This window comes from Pseudophryne corroboree, chromosome 9, assembly GCF_028390025.1.
Source record: "Pseudophryne corroboree isolate aPseCor3 chromosome 9, aPseCor3.hap2, whole genome shotgun sequence".
Classification (NCBI taxonomy): Eukaryota; Metazoa; Chordata; class Amphibia; order Anura; family Myobatrachidae; genus Pseudophryne; species Pseudophryne corroboree.
This window is the reverse complement of record NC_086452.1, coordinates 254,567,453-254,581,435: the sequence shown is the minus strand read 5'-3', so window position 1 is coordinate 254,581,435 and position 13,983 is coordinate 254,567,453. Positions and strand designations below refer to the sequence as shown.

At 38.8% G+C, this 13,983-nt stretch overlaps 1 protein-coding gene across 15 annotated transcripts in view; it reads right to left on the bottom strand.

Annotated features, from left to right (window-relative positions):
* PRG4 (proteoglycan 4) overlaps positions 1–13,983 on the bottom strand; it is a 137,463-nt gene that overhangs the window by 24,418 nt on the left and 99,062 nt on the right. For 14 of the 15 annotated variants that reach the window (XM_063940230.1, XM_063940216.1, XM_063940221.1 and 11 more), the window contains 5 exons: positions 12,990–13,103; positions 11,850–11,960; positions 5,361–5,459; positions 2,081–2,197; positions 1,251–1,832 (listed from right to left, as the gene is read on the bottom strand). In XM_063940230.1, the coding sequence (XP_063796300.1) occupies positions 1,251–1,832; positions 2,081–2,197; positions 5,361–5,459; positions 11,850–11,960; positions 12,990–13,103 (1,023 nt within the window). The remainder of the gene's footprint in view (positions 1–1,250; positions 1,833–2,080; positions 2,198–5,360; positions 5,460–11,849; positions 11,961–12,989; positions 13,104–13,983) is intronic. The other variant, XM_063940217.1, reaches the window with a different exon arrangement.

Sequence of the window (13,983 nt, the reverse complement as noted above, 5' to 3'; positions counted from 1 at the left end):
ATTCAGGGATTCAGCAAAAGTTGTGGACTGAGTAGGAAGTATCTGCGGAGTACCCACTTTATCTGGTACAGTTACTTTGTCCTCTACATGAGGAGTTTTGGTTTTTAGACTTAATAGATCTTGACTTTGCTCTGTTGTAACCATAGTGCGTAAACCATTATTTTCATTTCTTTCAGTAGAAATTACACTAGGAACGAGTTGTTTCCATGTGGAGGTATCAGCACTGACATCAGTAGTAACTCCATACTGAATTGGTAAAGACGCACTATTCAAGTTTGTGGATAGTATAGTATGAGATATATTAACATTTTCTCCTACAGTAGAGACCAGCATTTGTTTTGTTGGATCTACAGCTGTTAAGTCAGAACCCAATAAGTGTTCTGCTATAGTTGTAACAAGTGTTAGATTATTTGCATCTTTAGTCAAACTTTTCTCTACAGTTGATCTGACAGTTAAGGGATGTATTTCTTCTCTGTTCTCTTCTCCTATAACTGTTGGCCCTGAAGATGTAGGAAGAACATTATCTGGCAGATTATCAGCACTGGGTTGTACAGTAGCCAAAGTGGATTCTGTTCCTTCTTTAAACTGCATTTTATTAAATGGCTTAGTGGTTTTTACACTTTCTGCTGGTAATGTTGTGACTTCAGCATTAATTAATAGGTTATTCAAGCTTGGTATATTTGGCTGTTCATATGTTGTAATGGCATCCACTGTTTTTATTATGTCTTCTGTATTCCTTGTCTGAGAACCTACATTGTCTGTATTTGCAAGAATCTTGGTTGTTACTGTAAAATCTAGGTTTCCTGTTGTCCTAAATGCCAGCTCACTTAATAGCTTATTGTTTTGCTCTAAATCTGGCAACTGTGTTGGCACTGATCTTCCTGGTGATCCTTCAATATAATCTTCATGTATTGGATTGGGTGATTTTTCCTTATTAACTCCTTCAGTTGTCTCATAATGTAATGGACTGATTGTGACTGTTGTCACTTGTCTGTTTTTTCCTATACTGAGTGTTCCTCCATTATAACTCCCAGTGATTCCTCCTTTATATGTTGTACTGTCTGTTATAGCCATCTTGGTGGGTGTGGAATAACTCAGTGGATTGTGTTTATCCTTGGTATCCTCCTGCAGCTGTTCTACAGTGGATCCACCGTGTTGTGATAGTTCTGTGACTGCTTCATTGATGTTTTCAGTTACAATAGCAGATGTTACCAAATCATTAAATGCAATTGTGTACTTATTATTCTTACTTTGTTGAACTGGAGTGTTTGTCATCATGCTCTGTCCTGTGGTTCTTTCCTGTGGAGTGTGGGTGCTCATTGTAGTGGAAGTTTTTACAGATTGTCCTGTAGACACAATATTGGAAATACTTGTTGCCTTATATGAGGTTAAGGCCTGAGTGTGGGGACTCATTGTGGTGGATGTTTTTGCAGGTTGTTCCTCAGTAGACACAGTGCTGGGTGTACTTGGTGTTGCCTTTTGTGAGGATAAAGTCTGAGTGTTTGGGCTTATTGTAGTTGAAGTTTTCTCATGTGTTTCTCCCGTTGTCAACAGATTGGGTGTACTTGGTGTTGTCTTGTATGAGGTTACATCAGTACTACGTGTTTGTGGCTTTGTTGATGGAATTACTGTAGCTTCTGTTTTTTTTGTTCCTACTGTAGTTTGTGATTCAGTAGTTGGTGATTGGGTAATTAGAGTTGTAGCTGCCATAGTAGTTGGCATTCCACTGCCTTCATCTCCAGAACCTTCAGAAATAAAGGTGGGTTCAGGCGTTGGAGGGAACTTTTTATCTTTTTTACGCTTTGGTGGCTTTAATGGCTGTTCTGGTTCCTCTAAAAAATAAAAACATAAAAATGAAATACTATTTTTTTGTCATTTTTTGTACTATACAATAATCAAGACTTATTTTGCAAGAATATTGACATTTTTGTCACATTGCCCATTGTTCTTATTAAAAGCAACTCCAACAGTAGATTTCCAGAATTTGAAATGTTGTCATTTCTTTGACCACATTTTAAATAAAATCACACAAAAATAAAGAAAATCTATAAAAAAAAATTATTAGTGTATTATTTCTTACCAGGAATCTTCTTTAAGTTTTTCTTATTTTTCCCTGTCATCCGCCTCTTACTTTTTTTGCTTCTACTATGTGATGTTGATGACTGAGAAGAACTGGAAAACTCACTCTCCACAGTTTCTGATTGAAACATTCAAAATAAATGGATTAGAACCCGGATGAATGACATATTTAAATGTAAATGATCATAATCAGTCCATAGATAATGGCTATAGCGAGAAATAGTGTATAGAAGTAAAAAAGCTAATAGCTGGAACAAATATCTATAACTAATCTTATTTAAGTTTCACCATACGTTTATTCTACTGTACTTGCGTTGCTAAAATATATTTCGTATACTATCTAAGACAACATGGTTATGATATAAAAAACTTAGGTCATTCACTGCAACCAGATCAAAATCTATAATGAATGTTTAAAGGTGCATACACACTGGGCGTTTTTGCCCAGCGTGTATGCACAGCGATGATCACTGACATCGCTGTGCTGAAAAGCGCTCAGTGCGTACACACTGAGCGCTTTTCCCCCCTACCCAGCGATGTTAGCGGGGGTGAGCGGCTTTCCATAGCAGGACATTATGGAAAGCCGCTCACCCCACCGTTCTTCTACTGGTAATACCAGTAGATGAATGGCGGCGGCTAGCGATGATGCGGGAGCGCGCATCAGCGCTCATCGTTCATCTCCGGGGCATACACACTGGGCGGCTTTGTGCTGAAAGCAGCTCAAAACACCAAAAGTGAGCTGATTTCAGCTCAAAATCACCCAGTGTGTATGGGCATTAAGTGCTAATAGTGTGAAATGGATGGACTACAGAGATCCCTATACAATGTGCCTAAACATGTATACTGTATTTTGAAAATAGTATTATTTTCTTACGAGTAACTACCGAAGTTATATTTATACGAGATCCAATGTAAAATGGGGATTTTCAACATGTCTCTGTAAAAGTAAGATTACATAAATTGGCATTCGAAAAATAAAAAAGGGAATATTTAAATATGTGCATAAATCCTTACATACATTCTTCATATGAACTCAGAATTTGGGCTAAATGTGATTAATGAACATGTGAAATCACTTATTTCTGTTATTGCTGGTCTTTAGAATTGGATATTGTGTTTATTAGATATTAGCGAAGGCATTTGTATCTGATAGTTCTGTTGTACAAACATTTCATTAATCAGGACATACTGTTTTGTCCTCAAAACTGGAGTTTAAGTCTTTAGTTTATAAATAATCATGGTCATTTAGTTTATAAACTAGTTCAGTCATTGCTCTTATTACTAATTTTACTACGTCATTTAAAGGAAAATCTCTGTAATAGTTTCCATATGGCAGGAATGGACATAATAATTTAACGCTGGGTACATCCCCTGACATGGACTAAAATTACTCCATAGACATAGGGGGTAATTCAGACCTGATCGTAGCAGCAAATTTGTTAGTAGTTGGGCAAAACCATGTGCACTGCAGGGGGGGCAGATATAACATGTGCAGAGAGAGTTGGATTTGGGTGGGGTGTGTTCAAACTGAAATCTAAATTGCAGTGTAAAAATAAAGCAGCCAGTATTTACCCTGCACAGAAACAATATAACCGACCAAAATCTGACTCTCTCTGCAATGTTATATCTGCCACACCTGCAGTGCACATGGTTTTGGCCAACTGCTAACAAAGTTGAGCTACGATCGGGTCTGAATTACCCCCATAATCTGCACATCTTGATCCTGTTCAGCGTTGCATGATAAAACCATAGTGTTTTAAAACAAAATTTTTGTCCTTTACTGGAAAACAATGTTACCCTTTATTACGTACTACATGTTAAATCACGAAATGGCATAATGTGTCGCAGCTAAGTCACAGAATGGCATACTGTGTCGCAGGTAAGTCACAGGATGGCATAATGTGTCGCAGATAATTCACAAAATGGATTAATAGGTCACTGATAAATCACAGAATGACATAGTGTACTGCAGCTAAGTCACAGAAAGGCAAAGTGTTTTGCAGATAGAAGCCACAAAATCGCATAATGGGTCACAGAATGGCAAAATTTGTCAAAGCAAAAAGTCACAGAATGTCATAATGCATCACAGATAAGTTACAGAATGTCATAATGTGTCACAAATAAATCACAGAATGGCTTCATGTATTACAGATAAATCACAGAATGGCATAATGTGTCACAATTAAGGGGTCTATTTACTAAGCCTTGGATGGAGATAAAGTCGCTGGAGGTAAAGTACCAGCCAATCCGCTCCTAACTGCCATGCCACAGGCTGTGTTTGAAAAATGACAGTTAGGAGGTGATTGGCTGGTACTTTATCTCCAGCGACTTTATCTCCATCCAAAGCTTAGTAAATAGACCCCTAAGTCACAGAATGTCATAATATGTTGCAGATATATCATAGAAGAATGACATAATATGTTGAAGCTTAGTCACAGAATGGTATGTGTTGCAACTAAGTCACAGAATGGCATAATGTGTCACAGAATGGCATAATGTGTCACAGCTAAGTCAAGGGATGGCATAATGCAGTGATGGCTAACCTTGACACTCCAGCTGTTGTTGAACTACACATCCCAGCATGCCCTGCATCAGTTTTAGCATGGCCAAATAACAAAACTGTAGCAGGGCATGCTGGGATATGTAGTTCAACAACAGCTGGAGTGTCAAGGTTAGCCATCACTGGCATAAAGTGTCACAGCTAAGTCACAGAATAGCATAATGTTTTGCAGCTAAGTCACAGAATGGCTGAATGTATTGCATATAAGTCACAGAATGGCATAATGTGTCACAGCTTAGTCACAGATAAGTCACAGCTAAAAGCCACACATTGGCATAATGTGTCACAGAATGGCAAAATTTGTCAAAGCAAAAAGTCACAGAATGTCATAATGCATCATAGATAAGTCACAGAATGTCATAATATGTCACAGATAAATCACATAATGGCTTAATATATTGCAGATAAATCACAGAATGGCATAATGTGTCACAATTAAGTCACAGAATGTCATAATATGTTGCAGATATATCATAGAAGAATGACATATGTTGAAGCGTAGTCACAGAATGGTATAATGTGTTGCAACTAAGTCACAGAATGGCATAATGTGTCACAGCTAAATCACAGAATGGCATAATGTGTCACAGAATGGCATAATGTGTCACAGCTAAATCACAGAATAGTTTAATGTTTTGCAGCTAAGTCACAGAATGGCCGAATGTATTGCAGATAAATCACAGAATTTTCTATGTGACTACGAATGCCAGCCATGAAGTACCTTGTCTTTCTTCCTCCGAGTTGACCTTCTTTTTTTTAACTATGTTTTTGTTTGAAGGTTTCTTTTTAGGTTTTTTCCCTTTGCCTGGTTTTGATGGTTCTGTACAAAAGGAGGTTTGTTACTAAATTACACTGTCATATCAGAACCTACAGTAATGCATTTTATAGTATACTGTCTTTACCATTAGGGCTTGTTTCATCTCTGACATTTTTTATACTAAGGCCAAATACCGTACATGGGGTAAGAAATACTAGTACGAAAATAATTTAAAATAAATGTGAGTAATTGAAAAAAATTATATAAACAAACAATGATGCATATTAAACTTACAAGTAACAATGGGCACTACTTATATTTATTGTGGTTGAAAAATGACAACTGTATTTGTTTACACTTCAAGAACCAATTTCTAGGATATCAAGTAACAATACGCACCAAATTAATACAAAGTTCTTCAATTTCTTTAAAATGTTTGTGATAATTAAGTCATATTTCACTATATTAGGTTTTGACTATATCTTAGATCAGTGATTCTCAAACACAAGGTCAGATTTATCAAGCCTTGGAGAGTGATAAATTGCACGGTGATAACGCACCAACCAACCATTTCCTAACTGCCATGTTACAGGCAAAGTACGTAATTTTTGTAAAGATTTTTATTACCGTATTTCTCTATAATTCCTATATCCATTTGGAATTACTCTCTCCATTACATATGTATTTTAAATAGAGATGTGCACCGGAAATTTTTCGGGTTTTGGGCTTTGGTTTTGGATTCAGTTCCGCGGCCGTGTTTTGGATTCGGACGCGTCTTGGCAAAACCTCCCTGAAAATTTTTTGTCGGATTTGGGTGTGTTTTGGATTCGGGTGTTTTTAAAAAAAAAAACCCTCAAAAACAGCTTAAATCATAGAATTTGGGGGTCATTTTGATCCCATTGTATTATTAACCTCAATAACCATAATTTCCACTCATTTCCGGTCTATTCTGAACACCTCACACCTCACAATTTATTTTTAGTCCTAAAATTTGCACCGAGGTCGCTGGATGGCTAAGTTAAGCGACCCAAGTGGCCGGCACAAACACCTGGCCCATCTAGGAGTGGCACTGCAGTGTCAGACAGGATGGCACTTAAAAAAATAGTCCCCAAACAGCACATGATGCAAAGAAAAAAAGAGGTGCACCAAGGTCGCTGGATGGCTAAGCTAAGCGACCGACACAAACACCTGGCCCATCTAGGAGTGGCACAGCAGTGTCAGACAGGATGGCACTTAAAAAAATAGTCCCCAAACAGCACATGATGCAAAGAAAAAAAGAGGTGCACCAAGGTCGCTGGATGGCTAAGCTAAGCGAACCAAGTGGCCGACACAAACACCTGGCCCATCTAGGAGTGGCACTGCAGTGTCAGACAGGATGGCACTTAAAAAAATTGTCCCCAAACAGCACATGATGCAAAGAAAAAAAAGAAGTGCACCAAGGTCGCTGGATGGCTAAGCTAAGCGACCCAAGTGGCCGGCATAAACACCTGGCCCATCTAGGAGTGGCACTGCAGTGTCAGACAGGATGGCACTTAAAAAAATTGTCCCCAAACAGCACATGATGCAAAGAAAAAAAGAGGTGCACCAAGGTCGCTGGATGGCTAAGCTAAGCGACCCAAGTGGCCGGCCTCCCTCCACATTTTTGTTCTCCATCTTTTAATGTGTGGAATTATATGGCAGTGATATATCAATAGCAATGGCCTACTGTACCGTACTGCTATAGCTATATATATATATATATATATATATATATATATATATACTGGTGGTCAGCAAAATTCTGCAAGGTTCTCCTATATACTGCGCACAACTACAATGCAGCACAGATATGGATAGTATACTTGATGACACAGAGGTAGTGCAATGGACTACTGTACCGTACTGCTATATATATATATATATATATATATATATACTGGTGGTCAGCAAAATTCTGCACTGTCCTCCTACAATGCAGCACAGATATGGAGCGTTTTCAGACCGAGAATGTAGATATTTGCAGCACACTGAGCACAGATATTTGCAGCACACTGAGCACAGATATTTGCAGCACACTGAGCACAGATATTTGCAGAACAGTGAACACAGAAACTGAGAGAACGCAGCCACGTCCTCTCGCTATCATCTCCAAAGCACGAGTGAAAATTGCAGTGACGCGCGGCTCCTTATATAAAATACGAATCTCGCGAGAATACGACAGCGGGATGATAACGTTCGGGCGCGCTCGGGTTAACCGAGCAAGGCGGGAAGATCCGAGGCTGCCTCGGAACCGTGTAAAATAGGTGAAGTTCGGGGGAGTTCGGATCTCGAGGAACTGAACCCGCTCATCTCTAATTTTAAAACGACTATATTTATGAATTACTGTTTGGTAATTGGTCAGCTGTGGTCTCCAATTTATGACATCATTTCCCCTATATAAGGGGGGTTAGTTGAATGGACTATCACCTTTGAGAAAGCTGCCTGGAGCAGCAAAACGCGTCAGTCATCCTAACACTAGGAGACTGGACCACTGCACTTGGTACTACTCGCCCAACTCAAGGACATTATTAAGGATAGCTCAATCGGCATCAGTTTGACCACTGTGAACCAGGATCCGTGCATCATTGCTTGCTGCTACCACACCGGCCAACATTCTTCTGGATTTTCTATTTGGAACACAGGATTGGTAAAGTACCCTAATAGCCGAAAAGCAATTTGAATTGTCCGTATATTAATTATTCTTTGAGAATTATTAATTGCTCTGAACATTATCCATTTGTGGAGCAAATTTGTGAGTCCAATAACTGGCATATTATCAACCGACTACTTATTGTTTTAATCATTATTATGTTGTTTTCCTGTTTTAATATTACTTATTAAAATGCATTTATTATGACAACTTGAATTCTGATAAGCGCTGTATATATATTAACTTTTATGTTGCAGGCTGTGTTTAAAAAATGACAGTTAGGAGCTGATCAGTTGATAATTTATCACTGTGCAAATTATGACTCTCCAAGGTAAATATATGAACAGTTGTTTTGGGGAGAAGCGGTATGAGCGAACATTATGTGCGATATTCCCCCCATGTATGATAGCTATGGTGCGGGCACAGTGACAGGGGCGCTATGCTTTATAGCAAGCCGATATGCTTAGGCAATGTATGAACAGTCAGCATCGCTGACCGTTCCGACACCTGCGCAGTCTATTTCGACAGCTGCAGGTGGCAATGCCCATACAATACAGCAGGGACAGAGCTGTCCCTGCCTGTGGCAGGTGCTGGCTCCGGACTGCACTTGGGATCTTGCTACTAAGTGAATAGCGAGATCTCGCGCATGCGCAGAGGAGCAGGCTGAGAAGGAGACACAGCATGTCAGCTCTGAGCTGTCGCGCTGTGAGCTCAGGCGGCATCGCCGGAGGGGGGAGCAGCAGGAAGTGTTATAGCGGCACGATGCAAGCCGCTATAATACATTTCAAAGTAAGACAGCGCTAACTGAGATGGATTGTAAAAAATGCAGTACTATTTATTAAAATAACATTGATTAACTAAACAATTTTATAAAAACTATTAAAATCTGATTTCACTGCACTCTTATATTATAGTCACCATACATATGATTATTGATCATTTGTAGTTTTGTCCAATGTCCCCGTGAGGTCCGCACATTTATTGTCCCGTATCCTGGGGTTGTGGCACAATCCCTGGGCCGATAATTACGCTGGAGGAATGTCTTATCCCAATTTTTAGGCAAGAGAATGGGAAATGTCCTCGGAAAAATAGATCACTCAAAAATATATTGGCCCCCAGCCATTTGAAAAGAATAGAGGAGAAAAATAGCCCCAATAAGAATCCTGAAAAAACCAACTGGCTTACACAATTGGGAAATAAAACGAAAGGGTTCTTCAAATGTGGGAGAAACAGATGCATAACCTGCGAATTTACAGCTGACCATACTTTAATGATTAATATAGATGGTGAAGGAACACCATATGAGATAAAAACATATATAAATTGTAATACACCCCACGTTATTTATATGCTGACGTGTGGGTGCAATTTAAAATATATTGGCAGGACCACACGCCCCCTAAAAATAAGATTCCTTGAGCACCGCAGGAATATTTTAAACAAAGTTTTAACGCATAGTGTATCTAAACACTATGCGGATTTCCATAAAGGAAACCCTAGATGCTTGAAGATAACAGGTCTGGAATCTATTAGTAAAACAATAAGAGGAGGGGACAGATATAAGACCCTTTGTAAACAAGAAGTTTTCTGGATGCTAAAAATGAATAGCATCTTTCCCGCAGGCTTAAATGAGTCAGTAGAACTGAATTGTGTGATATAGTATACAATGGTCTGTTTTCTCTCATATATAGCTTCATAAACCTTTCAATGGTAATTCTTTTTCCTTTCTTCTCTTTACTCTTATTATCTTATGTAAGCACTCCGTTTTCCAACTAAATATGGATCCTTCGTAGAGAATGATATCCATTATTAATCATTGTTGATCTAATTTAGTTAGAACCCTTCTAATTGAATGATATTGATCACTATATTACAGTGGGTCGTGATTCGATGGCCTAGTTTAAAGGATATATAAAAAACTGTCCGTCCCACATTTCCTAAAAACTACATATAAATAGTAATTGGATATTCCCGAATTTTAGAGTAATTATATTGAACATACAGATCTCTATTTAATCTATGTAAGAAACACCCTAATGATAAAGAAAAGTCCGTTAGAAGTACGATAGAATAATTCATTGAATTAGATAAATGTTAGCAGTATATAATATGTATTAACATACTAAGAGTCACAAAAATATATATTTCTTTTAATGTTTTTAATTTTGAAACTCCTTCCCATATAAATCATATGAACAGTCAATTCATTATGCGTTCCACTGGAGGCCGATCACGTGGCCTCATATATGTAATACTATAGGAAGTAAGAAGGAATTCCCCTCAACAGCCACCTGTGCGGGTCACAGATCGGAAATGACGAATGATTAACATGCTTCGCCGATCATGTGATCCCGCATCTGTTCTGTAATTCGAGGGGAGTTGATCTCCATCATCATTATGCGTTTTCATTGGAGGCCGATCATGTGGCCTCATATATGCATCACTATAGGAAGTAAGAAGGAATCCCCCTCAACAGCCACCTGTGCGGGTCACAGACCGGAAATGACGATCAACATGCTTCGCCGATCATGTGATCCCGCATCTGTTCTGTAACTTGAGGGGAGTTGATTTCCATCACCATGGAAACTAAGGTACGTCACAGACCGGAACATAACGACGGTCTGAGACATAAGATTGAAGGGGACCCATGTGCAAAATAATTAATGCGGGTCACGGACCGGAAGTTCGGTAATCCGCGTGCGTTCCAGCACCACCGGACTAAGTTTAAATGTATCTTTTATTGAATAAAACACTAGGGTTTACAAATTGTATAGAATTTTTAGTAATCCTTGAGTCTATCCTAAATGAATTGTTGTTTTTAATCATTTACACGTAAATTGAGAGATGGATTGTTTTGAATCAGGTGTAATGAATGAGTAATTAACTTAGGTATAAATACACTGCCAGTTAGGACTACAGTCACCTTTGAAAAAGCAGCAGCCAGCTGAGAAACGCGTCAGGTGTGAACCTGTGTCACCTACACTTGATCATCCAATACTGCCCGGATCTCTGAGGACTCCGCCGAACAGCGCAACTTTGCACCCCATCCATTAATAAGGACCGAACAGAAAAATCAACACGCAACACTGGTGAGGACATTTCCCATTCTCTTGCCTAAAAATTGGGATAAGACATTCCTCCAGCGTAATTATCGGCCCAGGGATTGTGCCACAACCCCAGGATACGGGACAATAAATGTGCGGACCTCACGGGGACATTGGACAAAACTACAAATGATCAATAATCATATGTATGGTGACTATAATATAAGAGTGCAGTGAAATCAGATTTTAATAGTTTTTATAAAATTGTTTAGTTAATCAATGTTATTTTAATAAATAGTACTGCATTTTTTACAATCCATCTCAGTTAGCGCTGTCTTACTTTGGTTTGTTTCTGTTTTGTATGATATTGTGGGCGTGACTAGCCCACTCAGACAGCTGCTTATTATACATTGTTTGGAAACACAGCTTGAGCGCCCCTTCCAATTTGATTGGTTACATATTTCTTGCTATAATACATTTACCTATAAGATTTGATAAATCTGGGCCTCAGTTCTTAGTGCCCCACGCATGTCACATTTTCCAGTTCATCCAGCAGGTGCACTGTATATCACCAACTGTCACATTTTAAAAATCCACAGGTGACCTGGAAAACATGAACTGTGTGGGGTCCTGAGGATCAAGTTTGAGAACCTGTGTCTTAGATATATGAAGACTTCCATTGAATATATAACTGTTAAACACAAAGATTAACACATTCCTTTACACATGTATTTTACCTACCATCATCATCATCTTCATCTATGTATATAACCCTTTTCTTTTTCTTTTTTGGTACTATGGTAATTCGCTTCTTTTTTCCTTTGTCTGGTGACGGGTCACCGAATGGATCTTCTTGGGAAAAAAAAAATACTGATTAGTGCTGTAAAATATACTTTAATAAATCCCTTCCATTGCTTATTGGACTTCCAGTTATCAACAAATTGCATGACCTGTGCACTGACTCCTGCACTTTTACTTAATACATTGCCGTCTCTTTCCGGCTTCCTCACAAATGTCTTTATATTATCAGAACAGAGTTGTTTATTTTTGTATTGCCCTGCTCTGTGCATTGTATAGCCACAAAGCAGCATTATGGAGATGCGACTTGATAGATAAAGCAATGTGTTCTATGAAAGAGAGTGAAAATTCTTTACATGGAAGTTGTTTAAGGCTGCAACACTTCAATACTGTATGATTGTGATACAATGGCAAATGATAGCTGTCATCACCATGGTTCTGTTAACTTGTACTGGTGGTGATACTCAGGACCATGGAGACATCTAGCAGGCTTTGGTGCTATAGATGAGGTGTGACCAAGCATGGCCACACTCCAACTGAAAGACAAGGCTGTGTGAAGATTGTGTGCGCTGCTGTGAGGAAACGAAAGGGGCATTATTCTACCTCCCAATCACCCAATGCCAACCACTGTCACTTAATTTGTGGTAATGTAACCACCTATTATTTTCAGTACAAGTAAACGTGTGAAATGTTGGAATAGGTGGGAAAAGTTACAATGATAATAACTGCAGTATGCAAAATAAAATACTGTCATGTCAAAATATAATCATGTATTAGAGCTGCTATAAGAACCCTCTAATAAGGGACATGTATGAATTGCACATGTTATGTGGCTGGCTGTCTTCAAGTGTAAAATCAGTTAGATTGAATCAGCCACAGAACATGTGTAATATCTGAATAAAAGGATAGTAGGGATGGTAATGCCTCTTTTAGAACATTAATAATTTGACAATAGGCTAATCATAGCATGCTAGAGTCCCACACAATCATACCCTAAATTCTACAAATATAACTCGCAACAGCCTATCTTGAATGTATTTCTCTGCATATGACATATTATTTTCATCTCCGCATTATTTTTACCATCTGTGTTTCCCACTGGCTTGATTTTCTTCTTTGGATTCTTGTTTGTATTTGCAGGTGAACGCTTTTTTGTGTTCTTTAGATTAGAAGATGAAGAGGTGTTGTCATCTGTATCTGCAATAGCAAAGCAAGTTGAATGTACATTTCCTAAAACAGAGGTCAGTGAAACACTACAATATTTGTTGACCAGTTTCATTACAGCCAGGCATCACTATGTTGTTATGCTGAGGACCCTGCTCCTAAATCTCAGTCTCTTGTTTCCCACTAGCCTCTATTTCTCCCTAATCTCATTAGACATACATCTGAACCACTGTCAGGCTACCAATACCAGATGTTCTGCAGGGCACCACTTCCTGAGAATTTGATACACCTAATTATGGGAATATTACATGATGGTAACATGGTGTAACGTTTTTGGCTACATTAATGTACAGTCATCTGTATAGTAATTTTCTAACAACTGTTTGTATGATATTTACCTTCTGTCTCTAGGGTACTTAATGTAATATGTCTTATTTCCCTTCCCAGAATTCTGTTACTTCCACCTACGGATGGACATCGGAAGCCCAGCATCATATGGTTGCCAGGCTTCTGATATCAAGCTACTAGCCACTGCATCAAACCTCCCAATTGTATAATTATTGATGGTTATTCTGTTCGCATGCACAGAAGTATTCTGTTCTTCATGCATGTGCATATTTTCTGAGCTGCAGACACCACTTCCAGGTGTCTGCAGCTGCATTGAAGCTGTTAGCCATAAGATGGGCATTGGAAAGGCTGCAATCGATGGGTGGCAACCTTCTAATACCCGCAATTTAATGGACAATGTACTTCCATCAAATCGGGAACACTGATGGTTGCTAACCATTGGCTTCCGTTGCTCATCCCTTGTTCTGCCCTTCTCATCTTGTTGCAGTTTCCTAAACTCACCCGTTACAGTCCAGGTTTTAAAATGCTTAAGCCCAGGTGACTTACATAGTGCCTCATTCAATTT